Source organism: Larimichthys crocea, chromosome XXI (assembly GCF_000972845.2).
Source record: "Larimichthys crocea isolate SSNF chromosome XXI, L_crocea_2.0, whole genome shotgun sequence".
NCBI lineage: Eukaryota > Metazoa > Chordata > Actinopteri > Sciaenidae > Larimichthys > Larimichthys crocea.
The window spans coordinates 7,529,230-7,553,813 of NC_040031.1; the positions used below are offsets into that span (position 1 = coordinate 7,529,230).

Here is a 24,584-nt window from a genome sequence, read left to right on the forward strand (position 1 = left end):
GGAACTGCCTTTTAATTAGAGCAACACCTGATTAACGCCCAATTAACAGAGCCAGAGCCACTTAATTCTCCCCCACTTTGGCAGGATGAGAGCATAAACATAAGCAGTCCACCATCAGTGTGCTTCCACTCCTTCTGGGAATGTGTGAAAGAAAAGTAAATAACGACTTTGCAGTCAGTCTGTTGCGTGGTGGTCCAAACGCTGTGCAGAGCTGGGACACTGGAAAATGCATAAGGTAAGTGTTTTAAAAAAAAAAAAAACAGATGCGGGACTCGCTGGCAAAACTTGCTTCACTACACATGCAACTCCTAGAGAGCTGATGTAGGACAAGTGTCCAAGCAGTTAACCATCATGCTCGGTCACAAAACATGAGCTCTCAATCCTCCCATTCTAGGATATTATTGTTTTGCTTTTAAGACAGACACACTGGCAAGGTTATACACTTAAAACTTTTATTTGGCTCTGGACAGCAGATAATCAGCATAGTCAAGCTAAACTTTGTTGAACATACTGTACATTCAGTGTATTTTGGGATCCATATGACTGTTGGCAAACAGGAAATCTTTGATAAGAAAACAACATAGGAAGACAATTAGTATAAAAATCAAGAAGTCCCTGTACATCATAAAGCTGTAGCTCACCTTTCAACAAATACTTTCAAAAGTGTCACATTATCATCACAAGATGGCGCTATTTTAAAGCTTGATCAACTACGTTGCAGCACCTACTGAACCTTTCAGTAATTCAGACCCTACTCGAATGTTTTGTGTACATAAAAATATTTACATGCATTTATGAAATTCAAGACTTGTAAACACCACCCTACATGTCACAATTCTCATCGTCCCAGCCTGCATTCTTGGTCCTTAGTGTGTTTATATTTCATTTCAGTTGGGTCCAGCTTCAGCTGGTCATTCAACAGAAGCTGGAGCCTTCAGTCCCAGCAACTTCCAGGATTCAGGATCTCCATTCCTCTAGCCAACACTTAGCTCCAAACACAGCTAATCAATATTCAGTCTGGTTGTGTAGATCTATAAAGTAACAAGGAATCGCTGGTTTCTCATCCAGTCTTTGTGCATTCATGTGTACCTTACACATCCACATTCATTGTCCTTATTTCTGCACTCCACTCAAGGTACTGACATATACCTCTGTAGGTTGGTGTAACCAGGGTGATAACTATCACTAAAAGAGCGTTGAGCAGCCTTAAGTTGAGAGGAAATCCGCCATGACTCCACAGCCTTTTCTAAGTCTGGGAGGATGTCTGGCACAACAGCTTGTTCAGCTATAAAGACTATCACCTCCACGATCAACAGCAGGACCCATCCTAAGGCTCCTATCCAATAGGAGGAGCCCAGGCTGGAGAGGTCTTGACTGATTTCTTCCCGGTGCTGATAAGTGAAAAACGACCAGCTGAGGAGGAAAAAGAAACCTGTAGATAGAAGAGAAAAAACGAGTCAAATCAAGTATCATTGGGAGGAAAAGAAAAAAGTCATTAAGGTCAATTATTATATGCCTGGAGCTTTAGAAAAGAGTTTTTATGATAATGAACTGCAATTCCGTGGAAAGTAAAAAGTCCTTTAAAAAACTGCTGCCCTGCAGGGTATGTAAATGAGAAGTACATAAAAGAATTTCTGGAGGTGCAGGTTTGACATGAACTACACAAACCAAAAAGGCTATTTGGAGGTTAATTGGAAATGGGGCTATGTTTTACTACTTTACTTGGAATTAATGCATTAGTTTAAGACTCCCAAAACAATAACTAGGGTAATTATTAATTAAGTGTGACTCAGGCAAATAAGTGTTTCACATGGTTTGTGCAATGAGGGTGTTACCTGTAGAGGCCATGGTGAGCAGAAGCAGTGTGGTGGGGTAGAGAGCCTGTCCTGCCATGAGGAGAGAGCGAGTGTTTGAGTAGGAGCGCACCGTCTGAGATGTCCAGCAGAGGGCAAACACCAGACACAGAGCACCAGTGCTCACAGCCATCACGAAGGACAAAACAGCAAATACTCTCTGTGCTTCCACAACTGGAGGACACAAAACAAGAGACACACAGTCCATAATGAGAAAGCCAACTAGACTGATTGATATTCACTTAACTGCAAGTAGTCACCATGGCGAGAGAAACATGTTTAGGTGATGTCCCACGAGCTTGTGGTGTTTCATTTGTTTTGGCAGACAATATACATTTGCATTTACAAATGAGTCTGGTGATAACTAGACTAATACCAAAAGAGTAAAATCAAGAGTTCATGTACTTTTTGGGTAGGTTTCATACACGTGAAATAGATTCATTCTGAAAGCATGACGAGAATGACACACAACAAAAACTGGGGACTTTTTTTTTTGTTAGGCAGCTGGTTTCATTTGGGTGTTCTGTGGATTGTAGGACCACTTATCTGTGACAACAAGTTTTTATCTACCCCCTATGTGCCCTTGCTGGAACATTCTCTACGAGTACACCTACATACTACAACTAGTTTTATGGCTGTCTGAGCTTCATGTGTTACTTCTACTTTTGTGGATTCTGTGTTTGTTTACTAAATTAATCACTATATTGTACTTGTTGTGAGGACTTAATGTTGATTCATGGCCAGCGTAGCCTATACATTCTAATTCCAGCTTAGTTTTTTGTTACTGTACTAATTCATTTTCTAAAACCTTTGCTATAACTCTTGTATTTTCTGGTATTTCTTAATTTTCCTCATTTATAACCACTACCATTTGACGTGTTCTCAAATACTATTATACTACAATACTAATTTAAAAGTAGGAACTGCTTTCTTTAACTTTTTTTTGGAAGTGTCTTAGCTCACTGCTACCCCAAGCTGACTAAGTTTTCAGTACACTCGCCTTCAGCTAAGAGCAAGAATGCACCTCTCCAGAACAGGTTCAAGCTCAAACTTGTTTACAGCTGCTGAAAAGCTCATCTGTAAACACAGTGTCCGTTGTGTAAAGTTCCTGATGTCCTCTAGAGATTCAGAGGTCTAAAAAAAAGGTGCCTTATCAACGCAGTACAGCAAAGACATGTTTATGATTCATTAAATATGCTGTCCCGCCTCATGAATTTTATTTGACATGTTATATATGTATACCAGTCAAACCTTTGACCTAATCCAGAGTGACAGCTTTAGACTGGTGATTTGTTGACCGCATAAAAATGTCAAAGAGGTCGAAGAGGTTGCTTGTTGCTCACCATTAAAGACAGGGCCATCTTTGAGATTTGTCTGGTCGCTTTTAGTGTTATTCCACTCTGCCCAGAGCCCCTTCTCCTTCAGCCAGAACGGCGTCCACACGGCAAAGCACACACACAGGCAGCCTGCCAACCCCACACAGGACTGAAGAAACCTGAAGCGACTGATGGAGTCACTCAGCTCCAGAAACTTCATATTTCTACACTGCTCAGAGTGATAGAGAGAGAAAGAGGCAAGGAAAACAGAGAAGACAGAACGAAACAGAGATGTTATTACAGCGTACTGAAGTTGAGTAACTGAAGGAAAACCTGTCTCAAAACTATTTGGTTCATATACATCAGATTTAAGGATGTAGAACTGTAATTAAAGTACCATCTTACCTTTGTTGTTGTAGAGAGCAGAAAGATTCAGGAACAAAGTTGTTAAGATAATCTGTGTACAAGTAGAACAAAGTTAATACTACAGGAACAACCTATGTTTACTGTTGTACAACTCCTACTGTACTGTACAAACACTCTGACACACACATTACTTGGAGTGTTCATGACCACAAGCCCCCACTCGCAAACCCTTCAGCGTTACTCCACCTCTGCTGAACGGAAACTCCCCCAAGCAGCGTCAGAGAATTTTCCCCGTGAATTCTCCCCTGTGAAAGAAAGTGAAAGCCGCAGCAACGGCCAATATTAGAGAAGGCAGAAGTTTCTGTTTCTAACAATAAACAACAGGGAATAAAGAAGTGCAGCACATTAAAGGGAAGTTTAAAATTCTAAAATATGTTCTCTGTTACAGGAATATGTCACTCAGATTTGTTTCTATCAAATGCAGAAAGTGTGTGGGGGGCATCAACAGGTCATTACTCATGACATAACATTTAAGGCAATCCCACTCTCAATTTATCACAGCGCAATGTGTTGTGTTTGAAGGCGTCTTCAACCTCAGATGTTTCTCCGCTTTGTCACTGAACTCCCCCTTCAGTTTCCTTTGTTGTAACGGAAGGGCACCCACAGCCCACCGTAATAAAAAAAAAAAATGCACACTTAAATGCTTTGAGAGAATGTTTTGTACAAGATAAGATAGTGTAAAACGACTCTGCAAAGTTTAGATATTCATCGCCAACCAATACTCCAAATGACACAATAAAGTCAAATATAAACAGAATTCATTTCTTTATTCACAGATCATTAACTTTACAGAAAGTAAAACACATTCTGATAAAATAAAGTGCATAATAACCAAGGATACAAATCAGATGAAGAGACTTAAATGTTTAAGAACAGAACATGGCTGATTTGGTTGATTTACATTTGGCATTTGTTTGGAATCTGTGTAAATGAACATACATCTTTTGAATTTGGAAAACAAAAAAAGCAAAGCCATCTTTCTTAGCAGCTTCAATAAGGCCTCAAGATGCAGATAAGAAAGTAGCTGTTCTTTCATCCCGGGCTTGCCTGCATTACTTTTCTCCCTCTCTCTTCTCCTTAGCCTGTTCTTAGCTTGTGTTTCCGCTTCACTCAGACTATAGGCATCGGATTTGATCTTGTGTCAGGTGTTTCTATGTCAAGCTTTTCACCATAAGCACAGGCAGTAAGAAGGGCACTCAAGTACTGCCTCTTGAAATTTGGCAGCAACATTTATGCCTGTTTATCCTAAGCTTACTTTCTGGCTCTTTGTAGCAGGGCCTTAAATACATCAAGAATCTCTGGGTCTTCTCCAGCAGACAGCTCTGGAGTGTTTTTCTCCAGCCAATCAGAGGAGCGGATCTGATGCCTGAGAGTCCCGATCAGAGAGTCCAGACCCTCTGCAGGCTTGGATGCTTGGCAGTCCAGCAACACAAACTCTTCAGCGGCCAGTGCGCCTGTCTCAGGAACAGGGCTATCTTTCTCCTTCGGCTGGTCGGATGACTTGCTCTGGGGTGATGATGTTGAATTGACAATTGCAGCATTGTCTGAGTCTGCACTGTCCTCTTTCACTGATTCTATGCTCTCCTTACTGCCCTCTTTGACAGAGTGTGAGTCAGGGCTGGTGATTTTTTCATCCATTTCTTTCAAAGCCTCTCTAATTCGCTTCACACCTGAAAAAACACAACAAGTCAGTAACTATTAACCAATCAATACTTGGTTTAAGACACAAAACAGAAGGTGATTGAACACAAGCCACTGACTGAATCAATGTAACAATAAATATCATCTAATCAATCTACAGTTTAAGTTTAGGGCAGAAAATGGGAATTAAAGGAAAAAACATAAGGCACTACTTGACATGTTAAAAAAAAAATCTACTTTTCAAACCATCATTTAGGACAGAAAGCAGCTGGATAATTTAGTGGGCATAAAAAGTTTGAAAGTAAAAGTGTAGACATATTACACTTAAGACTGACCAGGCTGAAGGTGGTGCTGTTGGTCTGCAAAGACAATGCGAAACCAACCCGGTGTGGCGCACGAGAAAGCTTGACCACAGCTCAAAACCACCTTGTGTCTGAGGAAACCCCTCCACATTGACAACTCCTCCTCAAATGACGTCTCTCTGAGGTACTGCCAAAAAAAGAGGAAACAGAAGTGACACACTGAGTCTATGGGAATGTCGATGCCAGACGATGTTTTACAAGTAGTTATTTGCATTTGAATCAGCTATGCACAAGTGAGAAGTGAAATATGAGCTCAGACCATTGTGGTACCTTTCTGAGATCTGCCCAGACATACAGTGCAGCAGACGTGTCCAGGTAAGGGATGCCCAAACTCTTCAGCTCTCCTGTCAGGTAACTGTGAGCAGCTTTTAGTCTGCGTCTGTTCTCAGGTAAAAAATCCTTGTTGATCCACTCTAAAACATGACAGTGAGCAGTGACAATAGGTAGGTGTAAATTAAATGTTACGTCTTTGTGCTACAGAACCTCACGCTGTGCTCCTGTCACGGCACACAAAGCCGAAAAAAGGGAATATCTCAGCAGGGAAGTGCGTGTTTGAATTGTTGAGAAGTCTGCATCCAAAGTCACTTCAATTCATGAATTTACACTCAAACAAACACGTCTTGCTTTGTAGACAGAGAGCTGACTGCATTGGTGTGAATTTCGACTGATCTGATGTGAGGTTAAATTTCCCAATACATGTTGGTAAAAGCATGTGTAACACTTATCCATCCATAATACCTCTGTCCTGAAGCAGTTGTGCAACCTGGTGTTGGGTAATTCCAGAGATACCATGGAATGAGCCCATTTGGGCAAGAGCCTCCACAAGGTCTTTGTTCTCCGTATACAAGGTGCCTATTCGGACTCCTGCCATTGCAAAGTCCTAGAAACGACAGGATGGAGAAGTAAATAAAAAATCATTGTGAGATTTCACTGTACCGTCAGCAGGATTTTAAAAAGTCTTCCAGAGCTAAGAACAGTACGTACCTTGCTCAACCCCCACATTACATGTGTCCTCTGTGGGTCGGGCAAACTGAAAATAAGAGCACATCATTAGCAGTTAGGAGGCTGTCTTCAGCCACAATTGTTGTGATTAAGAGTCTAATGGAGTAATCATGCAGAGGTGAGGTTCATGCAGTACCTGTCGACACTGAGGACACTGTGAAAGGTGACAGATTCATCAAAGACCGTGAGCATGTACAATTCATCTATGATGGCGTGGAGTTCATTTCTAGAGTGAGAGGTGAAAGAAGAAAAGATCATAAAAATATATACACTGCAGCAATAATAAGCATTGGGTTTGTATTGCTAATGATTGTTAATGACAAAACAAATGCAACATTAATGTAAAATGGTTCCTTCAACATCCTACGTTAGTGTAAAAGCACTGTGGTTTATGGTTACAACAGCTCCGTGCCTTCCAGGGTCTGTGAAAGGAAATTACTCTGGCAAGATCATTTAGAAAACAGTAGATGATACAGGAGACTCCTTGGCACATGGCTGCACTCGACAATATGCTGATGGTTAAGAGAGGTTATATCGCCATCAAGGGCGCTTGATATTCCACACATGGGACAAAGCTCTCGGCCGTAAAATAATAAGATCTCACATGAGGAAGAGTATGCAGTGCCTTGGCAATGTGCTTAAAGGAGCCACAGGACTGCGGACCGTGAGGATTACAGTGTTACACCACAGCGTGTATATAGTAATAGTGGGGCAAACATACCTTTTGGCAAACTCTAAGAATGCAATCATCTCCTTCAGTGTGTAGATCTCGGCCAAAGGGTTGTGGGGGTTCATGAGTATAACAGCTCGAACGATCAACCCCTGAAAGAGAGACCAGTTCCTAAGTAAATATAAAGTGATATACTCACAGTATTAGGTTGAAAAAACAAATCACTGAGATAAAAACAGAGCATGCATCCAGTTTATCTAGACTTTTGCAGAGAGGTTTGCTCTTTCTTTAAATATTCATTAGGGCAAGTGCTGAAGAAAAAGAATGCATCCATGAATTACCTCTTGTTTTCCCCTTTTCAGACCTTCTTCCAGTTTCTCCACAGTGAGGTGGAAGGGTCGACTGTCTTTGCCATCGGCCTATAAATAAAGAACAACAACAGGAAAAATACTGACAATGTGTGAGGTCACATGATGCACTTAAAGGTGAACGCAATATCCATAAAAATGATATGGAATGTATATCAATACGTCAATAAATCAGTAAAGGCACACAACAGGTAAGCACTGTGCAGTATATCAGGCTCTGTAGTCCTACCTCACAATCAAGAGGAACATGAAAGAGTCTGACATCGCTGTACAAAAGAAGATCCTCAGTGATAACGCCGTAGAAAGGAGTAGGAATTAGAATAACATCTACGACATGAAAAGAACAATGACAATATGACATCTTCAGTGCAAACACATCCATCACCTCACATCCAAAGAATTTATTCCTTTTGTACAAACACATAGGGAGCTATAATAAATGTATAAATGACCAATCTTTAATGATCCATAATGCCTGGCATTTGTACAAATACTACATTGCATAAGATTAAGGCTGGCTGCAGTGGCGCTAAAGAATAAGCGATTTATGGAGCTGCCTGAATAGATTTGACAAACTGTTATGTTTGAAGGATTGTGCTACGACTTCCCCTAACTCTCTGTTATACTTTATACGATGATGATTTTCAACACAAAACAGGCAAAAAGAGAGATGTCCTGTTGTTATTGTGCACACATTTGTATTCATACAGTATTGAAATGGATGTATTTTATGTGTGTGTGTATCAGTGCTTTCTGAACCTACCTCTAGGGTCACAAATGACTGCAGCAATACATGAGAAGAGCGAACCACAGCCATTCATCACCACAACCTGAATAAACACACACATCCGTTATGTTATGAAAGACCTTAATTAAGGCACGGAAGGAGGCCTGATAAATATGCCACGAATTCATCCACCTGCTGAAACAGCCATTCATAACATAGAATGCTGAAATTGAATTAACATAGCTTTTTTTTCAAGGTTCAGACAACTTTATAATCATTACGAAGTTAATCAAATAAATGAATTGAATACACCTTCTTTCATTTTTGAAAATGAACGGTTATAATTCAGTGTGTCTTCTTCAGCAGCGGTACCAAACACCAAATTACAATGGCTTATTTGTTAGTAATTACATAATTTACTCTATCAGTTACAGGAAGGGAACCTTCAGATTGACAAGTTACACAGTTACAAAAATGTATTGTGGTGAATTTTTTTTATTTTTTTTTAAAGTAGCAAGCCCACAATGTAACTTTATAATTCTGACATGAATAAAAGCAGATAAATATTAGAAGTTACGTGTAATTTAAAAATCATTGTGAAGAATTATAGCTGTTGTAGGTGGTTCAGGTGGCTCTGCAATAGATGTGCAGTAATAACATTCAGTACTTTAAACTCATGGAGAATGATTAGATGTTTTGTAGATTTTTACAGCATGTTGCGTGTGGGAAAAGTGCTTGCTGTCTACAATCATAATATAACTGCTGTATAAAGTACAACAAAAGTAAATACTATCTATCTATCTATCTATCTATCTATCTATCTATCTATCTATCTGTTAAGTATGTTAAAACTGTATACAGCATTTAAGTGCTAGAGCTATAGAACTGTGATTACTGTACCTACAGCATATGAGCCAGCTCTATAATTAATATAGTTTCCACTCCGGGAAGAAATTACTGTCACATCCTAAACGTTCAAAGCCACTCACTGTTCACTCACATTGTCAGCTTTCAATGGGCTTGGAGAACAGCAGTAGTGAGTCAGGAACCTTGCAACCTCCTCTCTCAGGCTGAAAGAGAGCAAAACAGAAAGGTTGTGGGAGGGTTAATGTTTCCTTTGAGAGGTCTCAAATGTAACTTTGAGAGAGGAAACCACTTGACAAACACGCCTCATTTCAAATGAAAATAAAGCTTTAATTTGAATCTCTTACAATGTGTGTCCTCTCCAGTCTGAATACTGCAACAAGGATGGCTCAATGTGTAGCATGTCAGGCTTGGTCAGCTGTAGCAGGAAGGAAAATGAAATTAGTTTGTGAATGCAGGCAAAATCATTAAGAATAATGTTATGTGGCAAACGCATATTATAGTACATTACACTACGGCATTATGTGCCTGCAATAAACTTACCCGTTTATGAAGAAGATCATAGCATAGTTTGTTCTCACTGGTACCCATGTTGATTATACCCTGATAGTGACAAAAAGAAGGGGCCCTTATTAATGATCATTATGATGACATTTCTGACCTATCATAGCATCAGAGAACAGATATTTAGTACACAACACAGACTCACATCAGGGTTATCTGTGACGTGGTATTTGTTCATCCCATATTGAATATAGCCCTCCTGAAGAATGCCTTGCTGCTGTCGGATGCTGTTTCCACGGTTGGACAGGTACATGCTAGGGCCAGGAGTTTCTGCAACTCTTGACTCTGTTGCCAAACCATTCTGAGACATTTCGCAGGCCTTGACAGATGTCGGCAGTGTTGACTTTATCGCCGCCTGAGTGGAAACAGCGTGTGCTGCCGTGGGGGCTTCTGAGAGCGGCTGTGATGAAGATGACGAGACGGAGGGGGCGGCTGTGGTCATCAGTGAAGCTGACAGATGAGCCAGGGGTGAGACGGAGGGGTCAGTCAGTGTTGTCTCAGCGGTTGGGGCACCCTGTCTGACAGCGACCAGTGCCCCCGTCAGCATGGTGAACAGGCGGAGCTCGTGCTGGCGCTCCTGTTCTGCCCTCCTCTCCTCCTGCTGTTCCCTGCGTTCCTCGGCCTGCAACTCCCTCTCCAGACGTGCTTCTTCCAGAGAGAGGAGGCGCTCCTCTGCTGACTGCTGCCAGTTCAGGAAGCTGGCCAAGACTTTATCCAGGCGCCCCTGACTGTTACATCTTACACCCCCATGACACCATGATGTTTTGCCACCGCGGCGACGTTTCCTCTGTCTCACAGAGGCTGGCGTATGAGGATCCTCCTTCCTGGGCTGCTCAGATGTGTCCTGTGGTGCATCACCACCAACAGCCTGTGCTGCACCTGTGGCAGAGCTGCCAATGTTCAAGTCACTAAAACCTGGGGATATGAAAGGGAAACAGCTGTAAATGTATGTTAATGATAGCAACAGTGACAATAATAGTGATGTGCATGTTATTTAGATTGACAACCTGAAGGGGAGATTCTTGCATTTGTTGAGCTCTCTCCTCTGGCCAGAGTGTCCTCTGGCCCCAGTAGAGACTGCCCATCAGTTTCCTGGTCATCTCCAGATCCATAGTACATCTCAGGGGGCGCAACACCTGAGTTCAGCATGTTCTCATCAACATTTTCACATTTAATATCCAGTGGATCTCCGGTCTTTGGAGGCTGACCAAACAGAAACCCACCAGAGGAAACAGGACCAAAGGAGCCAGTTGGAAGCCCTTGCGCATATGGGTCAGATCCACCTGGACTCTGAAACACCTGTTGAGCTATGACAGCTCCGCCTAGGGAGGAGTAGGTGATAGCAGGTCGGTTGGCCAGCACCCTATCCATCACATCATAGAACTTCCAAGACCTCATTTTGTGGTTGTCTTTAATGCGGCGGTACTCCAACTTCATCTTTTTAATCTTCTCCCTGCACTGATCACCAGTGCGGTAGATCCCCTTATCACGCAAAATGTGCGCTATGCGGTCAAACACACGCTGGTTGCGCAATGAGCTCTCCAATTCAATCTGCACCGACTCGTCGGACCACAGCTGGAGCAGCTCCACTATCTCCGGGTCGGTCCAGTTGCTGCCTCGTTCGTGCCTCCTGCCGCGAAAGTCCATCCTTTAAGTTACAGGATGTTTTCTGGAATACAGGGAAGAGAGGATGATACGGAGAAATATTAGTCATCCTAACTTCAGGGAAACAAAGCCACGGCATGGGCTCACGTCCATACTTTATGTAAACAGTAAACATATGAACGCTATTTTACGCACTCTCACCGTAAATCGCAAGTGCAGCTCTTCGGATTGTTTTGGAGCTGTCACTCAGATGTGACCTCCACGTAGGGCGACACATTTCACGGCTTGCTTAACCCGGTTTGGACTGGTTTGGAATGGCATGGCTTTTGTCCAAGCCGGCGCTAACATGTATAAATCATTCTCAACAGCAAATTTGTCATAACTTGGTGAGATGGTGAAGGGACGCGTACAAAAAATATCTACATCCGGGTTGACGGCACATGCGTGCTGTCCTTATTCCGGGATAACTTTGGTCCGTGTTAACGCGGGAGAGAGGGGGGGGTGTTGTGCTGCTGAAAGCGGGCTGGATTTCACTTATACCAGGCTGTAACGGGGTAGATACAACCATGCGAGTCAGAGTGCGAGCTCTGTGTTACAGCACCCTCTACCGTGCGATGCGCTGCCGTGTTCGTGTGTGTGTGCGTTTGACAGATATCCACCAGGTGGCGCCCGCACACTGCGGCACAAGCGAACAGCGGCTAACGTACAGATCAGCTACTGGGAAAACAAGGGCGCGTGTTTTGTACATAGGCGTGCCCCGGGATACCTTTAAAATCGACACAATAAGCAAAACAACGCAAACAAACACCGTTTTGACATAAAAACACGTTTTTTAAAAACCTTTTAATGTAGGATTTATCATTTAAGATATTTTTTATTAGGTATTATTTTCGTATAAACATGTACTTTTTTTGGATACACATCACGCATTTATACGTTTCTTTTAAGGCCACGAGTTAATTTATTTACGTGCTAATAATAAAGGTGAACGGCTACAGTCGATTAATGAGCGAATAAAAGAGACTTTACGTGAGGTTATTCCTGCTTCAGGCTACATAAAAACGTCGACCCGCCCCTCTTTTAACGACCACGGTGTGAGAATGAAGCGCACGCGTCTGTCCAGTCGGCACTGAGCGTGACGTATTTCCTGGAGAAAAAGGGTTTGTGGCAGTTTGTTGTCATCTCCATCCAGTAGTGAACCGTTATATCGTGTCGGCAACACAGTCCCCCTTTTTATTCTGCCCCCTTTTGTCTATCCGTGTGTTTACTTTAGCGTGTGTCAATTGAAGCCAGCATACTCTATCCGGCAAACAAGCCATGTGAAATAAGTCAAACCGGCAGAAGACACCGTTAAAGACAATAGCTGGGTGCGTCGGTTGAAGTTAACTGGCAACAAAGAATGTATGTGTAACCACGGTGACGGTGGCAAGTTGGTGGCGGATGACAAGAGATACGGGATAGTTGAATTTAGCGCTTTTTGGACGACAATGTTTGTGTGCGGGTAGCATTATTATTCATCACCTGAACCAAACAGGGGGGACGTACAATGTCAGGTTAAATGTAAAGTTGAAAGTCAAGCCCGTACGAGAAAAGGGGGAGTCTCCGCCCGGGGGAGGAGGTGGTGGTTGTTGGTAGTGGAGAAGAAGAAGAGGAGCATGAAGAAGCGTAATGTCTCGGTTCCTGTTGGCATCTTAGTTTGTGTAAAAAGCCACGAGTTGGATGTGTTCAAAGCGGGGAGGGGAGTCGTGGCAGAGTGGGTGGGAACAATGGGAGTATTTGCGGAAAGCATGACGGCTATTTCAGCATAAAGTGTCTGCCAGCGCTGCCGACAGCTCTCCTCCAGTCCATCCCAGTCAGGTAAACCTCTCTCCAGGCTGGACAACAGGCTTTCTTCACCCTGCACAGGTGGACCTTATTGTGTTGAAGACGACCATGACTTAGCCCGGTATTTGACCAGCTTTTTGACCAGCGTTTGCTCTCCTGAAGTTTATTGTTGGTAAGATGACGGCATGTTTGTTATTGTGTTCACACAGTTGTTGTCTGCAGCATTTTACTGTTAATTCAGATGTATGCCCTGCTGTCCTCCATCCTCTCTGTCTGTCTCTCACCCCATACTTACAGCTTCTTTCTCCTCTCACTTACTCACCCTGAAGCCTTCACAGTCTTAAACCACCTCATCAGGCACTTTTATATCTGTGTAAGGTGGAAATTGCTGTAATCATTTTCAGTTAATTCCGTTTCTGATGCAAGGCAGAAAATTCTTGGCTACGCAATTCCTCTCCACACTGGCCTCAGATGTGTGTGTGTGTGTGTGTGTGTGTGTGTGTGTGCCTATTTTAGGAAAAAAAGGCAGAGTGTGCTCAGTATGAACCAACAAGCTGCAAAACTAAACTTGAAGTGATCTCACTCGTCTTTTCTTGTCCCTCGGGGTTGCTGTTGTTATATTATACTTCTAGTGCAACTCCCACTGGGATCTCAATAAGGGAGGCAGTCAAGGTCAACAGCGATCGAGGCAAACAGCAAGGCTCCAAGCTTCCTGCTCAATTGGATTAAGCTACCTCACTACATCAAAGATTACCCTAATAAAACTAATCTTTTGTCTCTGTCTTTGTTAGTACTAAATCTTGCCCAGGCCGGATAAGAGATCAAAGCTATTAAAAGGGGTTGGTCCTGTGTTAATGTTTATGTCTCCAGGGGAAGTCCATCTGAGTGGTTCACATCCACATTTCACCCTAGACACCACCACCATCTTTTCCAGCTTTGTTCTTCACCAATAATGGGTGGTAATACTTCAGTTGACAGGTCACACATTTTACAAGAAGCATAAAGCAGGAATGCAGCGGAGGAGAGAAAAGTAGAAAGACAAACTTGTCAACAGTGTAACTCATCTTTAAACTAGGGCAGAGAGGGTTGTGGATGAGTGGAAGTTTGACACGGGGAACAATGCCAAGATTCAGATAGCTGTGAAAAATTGTGTTGGATCTCTCCGTGGGACATTACTTACAGAATTGATTCTTTCTCCTGGACACATTGCTGCTGCCCTCGACAACATTTTATCAGGCTTCTCCATCTCCGGAGCTCATAGACACTGGGAGCTGAGATGAATCAGGCTTTAGTGGTCGTCAGTCACAGCGTTCTCGCTCACTTACACAGCGTGTCTCAGATGATCGCCGTACGGCTCACTTCCAGCTGTGTACCTCTGTCCTTACGGAGCACCACATACCTGTGCAGCGCCTCTGGTTTTGCAATCACACTCTTAACTCGGAGCAAATTTTCCTCTCAGGAGAGGATGCTTGGCTGTCAGTGGTACTTCACAAATGCGGCAGTTCTCTCCTGTGCCTTGTTTTTTTTTTTTCCTGAGAGGGCAGCTCAGCGCACATTGTGGGTGTTGATTTGGCTGGTGGGCAGCCTGAAATAGAGCTGGAATGTTGCATATGGTCTGTCACAGCTTCATGTGCATGTCATAATTAATAAAAATCACCTGTTCGTCCTCGCAATATGTTTATCGTATATCTCCAGAGTGATGCTAATGCAGAAAAAGTTAACTGAATGCTTATGCTGCTTGTTTCGTTACGTGACATTTGCACTACTGAACATGTTCGTGTAACTGTAGGCGTTTGCTGCTGTTCGCTAAGTAGTTTCTCTGATCCAGTTGGTGGGGTCAAGTGTTTTCCAGGACATGGGCCTACACATTTTCCAGCTGGGTAAGAGAATCAAAATTCCAGGTCTCCAGGTGTTTTAACTCTAACTCTTTACTACTAGTAGGTAGATCTAGAGCTGGGCTATAGTTCATAAAATCAGATATTATAATGTGTCTGGTTCAGTTAAATGATATTCTGGTAAGATTATCGGTGTAAATGTTGGCATTTGTGGCAGTGGAAAAAAAAGGCAACATTAACCATTTTGCATACAAGTGGTTACAGATGATGAATGGATGGATGGAGTGTTAAAAGCAATAACAATATGCTGGCCGATGTTCATTTTTTTTATGTAAACTCTTTGGCAAGGACCCCTCAAATTTGGTCATTAAAGAACTGTGACTGAATAAGTTTATTGAGGCCAGATATTTTACAGTTTTACAGTACAGAACAATAAGCCTTTAAGATGGCAGTAACAGTAAGATATAATGGTAACATTATTTGAAGTTGAAGTATTGTAAATGGAAACATAAATACAGCCATCATGCAATTCAGTTATGTTAAATAAGTTATAATAAATAAAAAATAAGAGTCACTTGCTGCATATAAAATGTATGCACTGCAGTTTTCTTTTGCACACCTGCCAGAGCTGCCATCGATGTTAATATATTTGTGATAAACGAGCTCTGGCCAATAATATACCTCCCGCTGATGTGTTTGTCAGGCTAGAGCCGTAGCTCACGATACAGTTTAGACTATTTTATAATCTAGTTATAACACAAGCTGTGAAATCAGCAAAAGACAACACAGATTCAGTATTAATATTACCATATTGATGTGCCTGCACATCAAAATCCCCCTCAGCTCTTTCCAATCAGTTTTCAGCAGCCCGGCTCATAAAGATCAGAAAAGTCAGTGGTGTTCATCAAAGCTGAAAGTCTGTAGAATATCCAGCAGTGTATAAGCTTTTGCCTAAAGGCTTAATGGTGATATAGACAATAATGAATGCACAGAGTTGACGCATTGCTGATCCATCTCCCCCCTCTTCTCAATCAGAGTCGAATAGTGAGGGGGCGAGACAGGATAGGAATCACTCCGTGGTTAGTTTGTACAACAAAGTCTTGTTCTGTTGGCCGCAGAACAGCTCCACTGGTGCGGTTGAGGGTGAAGTGCGCTCCTCAAGGGCACCTCAGCTTTTGTTGCCGAGGCAGACGAGAGGATTGCTCATTATGAATTTTCTAGACGGAACGTCTAAGCAGAGTGTTACATGCAACCTGTTGTTGCAGCTGCTGCCGTTTCCCGTAAGAGAGAAAGTGGCTTTTTGAATAGGAATCCTTGATCAGAATGTCTCGCCAACCTTATCACCAGGAGACACTGAACTAAATTTGGATATCTGTCAATAGCTTGAAACAAAAGATGCTAAATTAATAATTCATAGCTGTCATGTTATTTTAGCATTGCAGGTCATTTTTCCCACCTCTGCATTTCCACTGGTGCACTTGCTCGAGCGTGGTACTAATGTTGAAAGAGGTTATGCAACTGATTTTTCTGTTTTCATTGTAGTTTAGATTCTAAAGTCTTAAGTTCTCCTGTGGTTTGAAGGTTGAAGTTTCATCTCAGTTTTAGGCCTTTGATGTATATTGTAAGAGTAAGCAGCCTCTTGTTAACTCGGCTGTGTTTTGAGAGAAGGTGTTTTGGGTGTTGTGTTATTATGTGCTCGTTATTTTCCGCAATGCTGTGTGGAGGAGGGACACCACCCTTTCTCTCTCCATCTATTCCTCCTTCTCTCAGTGACAGCAGACCCCCTGCTCCTGTTTTTGTGACTCCAGCATAGCATCTAATGAGCTCAGAAGAATTGCACTACGGGAAGAGTGACAGCCCCTGGTCATGTTTCCACCACCTCTCCTGCTGCGCTCACAACACACCCACTCCTAAATGTATCTCTGAAGCCACAGATGTATTCAGTGAGCTTCTGCTCTTTGAATAGTTTGGATATGCGTAACTTCCCCCAGAAGCACGGGATAAATGTTTGGGATTGAGGAGTGACAGAGTCCTCTGTGTTTCCTCTGAAACGTTTCCCTGTTTTGGACAATGGATTTTAGGGATAATTTATAGCAGAAATAATAATTTACCTACAATTAAATCCCACTTTTACAAATTGTCTTTCAATTAGACATAGTCGGTTTTATTTTCCAAGTCTCAAGGGTTAGTTATTTGTCAGGATCTGTATTCACCATGGAAAATCAATATTGATGTGCTCACTTGAAGGAGATTTTTCTGTGAGAAGGTTCCTGGACTTTCTGTGCTGCCATGTGCTTTTTGTTGTTGTTGTTGTTGTTGTTGTTTTCAACCGTCATGTGCCATCTATGCTACCGGTACAGTGGCATTGGAAGGTGAACAGACTTCTGCATTTGACACTTTGACCTATTGCCAAAATAACCACCGACTTAATTGAAACATACTGTGAATATACTTTTTCTTTCTCTCACCCTCAGTGCTTATGAAGAGTATAGACACACTGAGCCACAGTCAGTGGAACAGTCTGCTCTACTGCAGGTTTGCCTTACCTCCGCAGAAGATATAGGCACTCGTTGTTTTTCAAAAAGCCATTAACAAGACTGAAAGCCTAAAACCCCATAGCAGCCCCTAAAGCCTGCAATGTTCATTACACCACCCAATTTGAAACTGTGTGACAGAATGAACACCACACTGATGATTTTGCTATTCTCAGAGCGTCAGGGGAGTGAGGATAGAAATGCTAATTTGTCCTGAGGGTGGCCATAAGGGAAAGACATGGACATTAGAATAAATAAAGGTTTGTCTCTTTGGGACTCTAAAACCACTGAGCAAAGATCATGAGAATCTCTCTGACAGTATGATGTAAGTGCAAGTGATCTTCTGGGAGCAGCCACAGTTTTTCTTGTGTAAAGTTTCGACCTGATGGCGGCACTAGATGATATGCACTATGGGGACTTTGTCACCAAATTTGCACACTTTATTAAGGCCCTCTATGTTGGTTTTGTTTTTCTTTTAGCACCATCTGTAGGTAGTTGTAAAGTTATCTTGCTCTAGGCTAAAGTGTTGGACAGACAGATGGACTGACTGATTGACTTCCCATCTCTGCCAGGTAAAAGAAGAAAAAATATGCAGCCCAGAACATTCTGCCTTGACAATAATTAGAACAACTACTCTGTGCAGTCAGCTTTTTTTTCTCACACCCTACTTTCCTTTCTGTACCTGCTATTTGCACCTGTAATTCTTTCTGCCAGAAACCAAATGATTCAAACAGACTTGGACTACACACTTAAAGTTACCTCTGTTTCGTTTCGCATTATTTCATTGTGAAGCAGGGATTGACTCACTGGACGATAGTTTGATACCTCGTTGGTGGGATCAGCGGTGGGACTGGACAGCCATTTAAACCTGCGTCACCTTCCTCCTCTTCATGTTTTCTTACAGTGAACTGTTATACTTAGCAGATTCCCACACCGTATCATCTTCTCTCTTTTCCCTCAGAGTCATTTAATTTGCCACAAAGCTCTCCTTTTTATCTGTGACTTAACGGGCCCCTTTGCTACCACTCAAAGAGCCACAAATCAAAAGCCCACAGAATGTCCCAGTGTGAAAATCTTTTGCGTTGAACATCTGCTCAGATAACATCCTTTTTTCTATCACGCTTGTTATTTTACTCTTCAGTTACCTAATAAGTAGCTGGTTGAATTTGAAAGTTGGAATATCCTAAAATTTAGAGCAGTGTCTGAGTGAGCGTTTAATGTCCTCTGCCTCAGATACCTTGTCATAAGAAGCTGTGTACTGGTTTGCTTGGAGCTCGTCCTGTATTGCAGCATCATGCCTACCGTATATCATTATCATACATTACCATTTCAGGTCTGAAAAAGATGCGGGAGGATTGAAAAATAATTCTGGTTTTGGCAGAGCCCATGTCTGTTTTGACCTAATATTTATGCTTTGCACATTTATGAAGACATTTCTTTCCCTCTCCGTTTGACAGTTGACAGTAAGCTAAGTATGATGCATGATAACGTCTGTGGGTGTGCGGTTTATTTTAGCTGCAGTTTTGGCTTTGTTATTTTGAATGGTATCTGCGCTCGGTAATTCAAGCCCAAGAGTGACCCAGTTAAGAAGGCCATGTTGTGTTTATAGCCAACTCTGTCCTCTCATCTCTAGGCCACTGTTCTACTTTGCTGCTGTAAGGTAGAGCAGCCACACTCTGCCCTGGAAGCAGTGACAGACGGACGGATAGACTGCCCTGTGAAGTCTTCTTCTTTTCATGGATGCCAGGGTGGCCCTGCTGAACTTATGGACAGTCCTTGTCCTCCTGACAGCAGAATGGAAGTGGATTGATGCTGCAGAGGTCTACACCAATGCTTGGGCTGTCCAGATCGATGGGGGGCCAGAGGAGGCTGACCGTATCGCCAGGGAACATGGTTTCATCAACCACGGCAATGTAAGTTATACTTATTGTATACTGTCTGTCTCTGTGTGTGTCTCAATGCAGTATGTACACACTCTCTGAACTATCTATAGCACTCCAGGTGAGATGGTATCCTCACATAGCTATGGATTGTAGGTGAACCTCAATGTTAAAAAAACTGTTGGACATCAAAGCAGAGCATCAGAGAGCCTGACATGGCTCCTCCAGGCAGTTCTGTTTGTGCAGCGGATGGCAAAAGTGTGGCCTCCTCCACTTCTTAAAGCCTAAAGTGGGGCATGCATGACTTCCTAACACGCTGGCAGACAGTTGTGTTTGCTGAGTACTGTTAGGAGTAGACAGGAATAATAAGGATGTTATTTCAGGGTCTCAAGGAGGGTTGTTATATTTAATTATGATGTAGGTAGTTTAATTTTATTCCTACCACTTTAGATTCTGGTTTTTTTTTTGGAGATTGGCGAGTCACTTTAATTAAATGAGCTGTTGTGTCACACGGTTTGCGGGGAAAAAAAAAAGAGAAACAATTGTGAGAGGAGGTAGAGAATAGGGGGGCAAGAAGGGGAGAAGCAGTACTGACTTTTTTTTCTTTCAGCAGTGTGTTAGGTCCCTTGAATAGCAAAAATGCTAAGCTTTTCCATATTTGTGCTCAGCAGTTGACAGTGAGTCGGTTTTTGGTCCCCTCTTCCCCTGTTGCTCCACTTGAGACTTAACTTCATTTGCATGCGTCTTTGTGGAGCTGCCTGAGTGCTACACATGCCAGTGAACAGCCTTCTGGATTACTTCTTAGGAATATGCATAGGAGGTTCTGCATATTCCCACCCCACTTCTCCCCACCTCGAATAAAGAGGATTTTCTGAAAGAGAGGTTTGCAAAATTAATTCAGGCTTATCTTTGCCTTCTTAATTTTGTCAAAGATAGAGCCAGATGTTTTTAGTCTCCTTGTTATCATTGCGAAGACTTGTCACATGGGATTACAACAAACCGGACGAGATAAGATTAGATGTGTGTCGCTATTAAATGCTCTTCATTGTCCACTCCATTATATTAAATTGTATCCATGTGACCTAACATAGAGCTTGTCTACGGGACTTACATTCTTTTTGACTCTGGAGTTCATTTAGTATTGATCTGGATTGCTGCAGTTGTTCCAACCGTCTAAAACTATTGTACTGCAGAGTGAAAGAAAGCGTACATTAGATGTAATGGCCCCTAACAGACTTTTACTCTTAATTGCTTCTATGAATTCTCAATAGTGGATCAATCAATTCTTAGTGAATTGGCTAAAATTAAATGTTCAATATTCCGCTCACAGAAAACACATAATATAGACAATGGGACACAATGCCATGGAGCAAGAAAAAAAGTCTCTCATCCTCCAAACGAGGCAATTCTTCTTTCTTACATATTCCTTTTATGTGATCACTTTCGCTAAAAAAAACCTTTATGGCTTTCATTCTGCTGTTTATCTCTCCTTCCCTCATTTCACCCAACCAGACAGACATCTCCAGCCTCTATTCTCTCCATTAAACACCTAGATTAATGAGGAGATGTATAGCTTTGTTGTTCACCTCATTTAAATACTGATTGCGTCAAAGGAGACTCAGGAACTAGGCACAGAAACAAGTACTCTAAGACAGCTGCCTGTAACCAAATCTCTGATGCCATATGGCAGCTTTTCATTTTAGTATATGACACTCAAAGTGGTCTTGTAGCCCCATTTTACAGGGGCCCTAGAAACAACCTGCTTACTGCATCCCAGACAACAGTATAATTCTGTGTTTTGGGTGCATGACACCACAGTCCACAAGATTTCTGTCTCCTCTCCTTTACAGATATTATTTTCTGATGAAATGTTATAGTGGAGCTTCCTCTGCAGTTTTGATGTGAGAGGCAGATATTCCAACAGTGGATATAGATGTCTGCAAGTCTAGAGAGGGTAGAGACGGATAATAAAAGCAGAGTAGGAAAGAAGGTAGAAACAATTGAGATAATTGACAATTTCCCATTGGAAAAATAGTAGAAGCGAAGTGATAGCAGGATGGCTAAGACGACGCGTTGGAGACACTAGAAAAAAAAAAAAAAAAAGGAATATAGCTAATGGAGTATTACGGCATTACGGACTGGAAAGCATGAGTGCTAGATGACTGCGAGGGTAAAAGGACTGGAAAGCATGAGTGCTAGATGACTGCGAGGGTAAAATTCTGTATTATCCACTGTCTTGAATTAGATTTCGTGGGAGTACATCTTCAGTCATTGTTTCACAGAGGCACCCAAATAAGTTTTATTTTAGTCTCTAGTCCCTGAGTGGGTGCTATGAGAGAAGGATGATCTACTACAGCATGTGCGGTGCTCTGACAGTGTGGGTTATGTGAGGGTATAAGGTTAGGCAAGGCTTTAGAGGGCTGGGGGCTTGTAGAGGAAAAATGACTAGTCATTTTCCCAGCATCCTCGCTGGTTGTCCTACAGGGCACTTAAGGAAGCAAGGAGGCGGGTGTATTATCAGGAGTGGATTTTGATCACTTATGTGATTACAGGATCATCATGTAACCATTTATTTGTTGAATGCAGCGCTTCGAAATGGCTTATTGTCTTGGTGCGTCTTTATGCATTTGCAGATTCACTCATTATGTTTCAGCGTAATTCACTGAGTGGGTGTGAGAGGAAGAAAGGATGCTTGAGTGTGTGTGCGTGCGAGCTTGTGTTCAACACCGGGGTTTAAGTGTAAATGTCATCAAGACGTCATAGTGTGCAGCTGCATTTTACAAGTTGTCACAATGCAATGTTATATCTGTTTCTCTGTAATCTGATCGGTAAGCGGGATTTTTTTTTTTCCGTGTCCGTGTGGGAATGCCAGACCAGGGTTTAAAACTAAATGTCATGTTGTGTTCTCAGTGAGCCGAGTCAGAATCATTGTTTTCATGAGGATGGGCAGGCTCTGTGGGTGTTGACAGACTGAATCACCCCACTGTGTGGAGCAGACATCTAATGCCAGAGCCTCTCTTGTTCCTCTGTTTCTTTCTATCTCTCTCACTTCATCTCTCCATCTGGGTGTCTTGGTCTCTTTCTATTTATAGCTTGTTTTACTCAAAACGTGGCTGTAGTGTAAGCTGAAATAAATAAATAACACACAGGTTTTGTCATCCCAACTTCCCCACCATCTGCTCCAGCGGCCTCGGCCGTCATCAGAAACTACAGGAAAGCACTCCACTGGCCCTTGTGCTGCAGAGGTAGCAGGTTATTTCCATGTAGAGAGCAAGTGTTTGATTGAGGTCACCTTGTGTCAGCTGATTAAACTATAATATTCCTTCAAAATCCAATATTCCTGCTGCAATTTCTTCCAACCACTGTTTTCCAATTTCATACAATCACAGCCCCAAACACTCACATACCCTCCCTCTGGTAGGTAGAATGTAATGCGTTCCAAGGCTATTGTCCATTACTCTGCACGTGATAACCTGCCAACTGATGTACCAGCCCACTGGCCAATTCAAATGAGCTGTATTGGCTTGAAATGTAACAAAATAAATGCATGTGCACATCTCAGTTGTTTCATTTCTCTCTGTCTGATCTCTCTGAGATGGCCACTGCACATCAGGATTGAGTTAATGTAATGTAATGTTTTGTTTTTCAATTTTTTTGCATGGGCAGTTGTTTGGGTGAGAAGAGTTTCAATGTTTTATATCTGAATGTGATTTGTAAAGTGAGATCTGACAGGATGATTATGTCAGATAGTGTTATTGCTTTTATCTTCCATTTGCCTTGAGTGCGCCAAGACTCGGGAGGCATTTGCGTTCGTGTGCGCGTGTGTGCCACTTCATTTGTTTGGCTTGCTGATGTTTTTGTCCTCATTTTAAGGTAATAGTTTATTAAAAGGAACATCAAAAGTACCTCTGCTTCTCGATTTCAGACTCTGCCTGCTGTTTTCTCTCCGGTGCATACCCGTTCTGAGATATATATCCTCACACTTCAGCACTCTAGTTTCACTCATAAACCCATACTACACTGTTCTGCAGCACACAAACAGGCAAAGGCTGTACCTGCAGTATTTGCTGTCTTCTATTTCCCATAGGACTTTAAAGGGAAAATAAGGAGTGTCTCCCTGAATAAAAGCTGTGAAGTGTTGCGGTCGGCACTGATAATTCGCAATAGAAAGAGAGTCTGCGGAGGTGCTAATATGTTATAATGGTACCAGGAGATTATTAGAAGAAAGAGTACTCTCTCAGTAGATAGATCCTTAGCTTTGTTTGCTCTGTCACACTGTTGAGTGACTTTTTTTTTTTTTGCAATGAATATTGACTTGTATGTAAATAAGCACTTGTATTCAAAATTCAGGTTACTGACTGAAACATGATGTTTAAGCCAGTTAAAATGAAACAGAGATTATATTTGATAACTTTGTTTTTATGTGTCACAAAATGAGCAAAACTTTAAAAAATTGAGAAGGTCTTGCACAAGATAGATAGATAGATAGATAGATAGATAGATAGATAGATAGATTTAAATATGTACAGTGAAAATAAACATTTGTAGCAAAATTAAACATTTGCAGAGGAATTAAACATTTGCATAGGATTTAAATATGTACAGAGGGATTAAAAAGGTAGAACAAGGATGAGTTGTAATTCATGTGACAAGAGCTTAGTCATCTGTGATAATAACTAAAGGAAAAAGTACAGCGAGCCCTTGCTGCAAAATAAACCTCAACATGGTGATGGCCTTGTATCACCCTGATGGGGGTTAATTTTACAGTGACACACTCGCTGTACATGATGCTGCTTATTACATGGCTGCTTACTAGAGAAGTCATTTTGTGTGAAATCAATTTTTTTAAACTGATTTAAATTGTCCAGTCTGGTCCTTAAGAGTCTCTTGTCAGAACTGCATCCGTAGCAGCAGTTTGTTATTCATGGCAGCGGTCTGCTCTACCGTAGAAAGCTAGAATTGAAAGCAAAACGAAGTCAGGCAATAAATTATACTGTGTTATAATGTTTAAAATGTTGTTGTATGGTTATTATACTGAAATTACTATACTTTGGGAGTGAACTTGCTTTTCAGCTTGTTGGGTGGTATACCATATATCATTATCAATTCAAAG

At 42.0% G+C, this 24,584-nt stretch overlaps 3 protein-coding genes across 9 annotated transcripts in view; 1 reads left to right on the forward strand and 2 right to left on the reverse strand.

Moving 5' to 3' along the window:
• Positions 1 to 438: 438 nt before the first annotated feature.
• si:ch211-256a21.4 (hypothetical protein) lies at positions 439 to 3,770 on the reverse strand. 3 transcript variants are annotated; one of them, XM_027272537.1, is made up of 5 exons: positions 3,722 to 3,770; positions 3,575 to 3,626; positions 3,197 to 3,398; positions 1,836 to 2,027; positions 439 to 1,432 (listed from the first exon to the last, which is right to left on the reverse strand). In XM_027272537.1, the coding sequence occupies exons 3-5, from the start codon at positions 3,387 to 3,389 to the stop codon at positions 1,131 to 1,133; spliced, it is 687 nt and encodes a 228-aa protein (XP_027128338.1). In that variant the 5' UTR covers positions 3,390 to 3,398; positions 3,575 to 3,626; positions 3,722 to 3,770; the 3' UTR covers positions 439 to 1,130. The 3 variants fall into 3 exon arrangements, with proteins under 3 accessions (XP_027128338.1, XP_010737158.3, XP_010737157.3); XM_010738856.3 differs by having other exon boundaries at positions 3,197 to 3,401; positions 3,575 to 3,754; XM_010738855.3 differs by having other exon boundaries at positions 3,575 to 3,753.
• Positions 3,771 to 4,343: 573 nt separating this feature from the next.
• Positions 4,344 to 11,899, reverse strand: accs (1-aminocyclopropane-1-carboxylate synthase homolog (Arabidopsis)(non-functional)). Of its 2 annotated transcripts, none has more exons than XM_019278733.2 (16): positions 11,594 to 11,899; positions 10,801 to 11,462; positions 9,939 to 10,708; positions 9,773 to 9,832; positions 9,577 to 9,647; positions 9,366 to 9,435; positions 8,402 to 8,468; positions 7,868 to 7,965; positions 7,612 to 7,689; positions 7,322 to 7,422; positions 6,737 to 6,826; positions 6,583 to 6,628; positions 6,337 to 6,478; positions 5,869 to 6,011; positions 5,572 to 5,725; positions 4,344 to 5,265 (listed from the first exon to the last, which is right to left on the reverse strand). In XM_019278733.2, the coding sequence occupies exons 2-16, from the start codon at positions 11,438 to 11,440 to the stop codon at positions 4,847 to 4,849; spliced, it is 2,949 nt and encodes a 982-aa protein (XP_019134278.2). In that variant the 5' UTR covers positions 11,441 to 11,462; positions 11,594 to 11,899; the 3' UTR covers positions 4,344 to 4,846. The 2 variants fall into 2 exon arrangements, with proteins under 2 accessions (XP_019134278.2, XP_010737159.3); XM_010738857.3 differs by having other exon boundaries at positions 11,600 to 11,898.
• Positions 11,900 to 12,541: 642 nt separating this feature from the next.
• Positions 12,542 to 24,584, forward strand: part of furinb (furin (paired basic amino acid cleaving enzyme) b) — a 68,424-nt gene continuing 56,381 nt past the window's right edge. For 2 of the 4 annotated variants that reach the window (XR_003461341.1, XM_019278997.2), the window contains exons 1-2: positions 12,542 to 13,394; positions 19,225 to 19,504. Coding sequence is in view for 3 of the 4 variants with exons in the window: in XM_019278997.2 (XP_019134542.2) it covers positions 19,328 to 19,504 (177 nt within the window). In the remaining variant the exon portion in view is untranslated. The remainder of the gene's footprint in view (positions 13,395 to 19,224; positions 19,505 to 24,584) is intronic. The other 2 variants (XM_019279003.2, XM_019279010.2) reach the window with 2 other exon arrangements.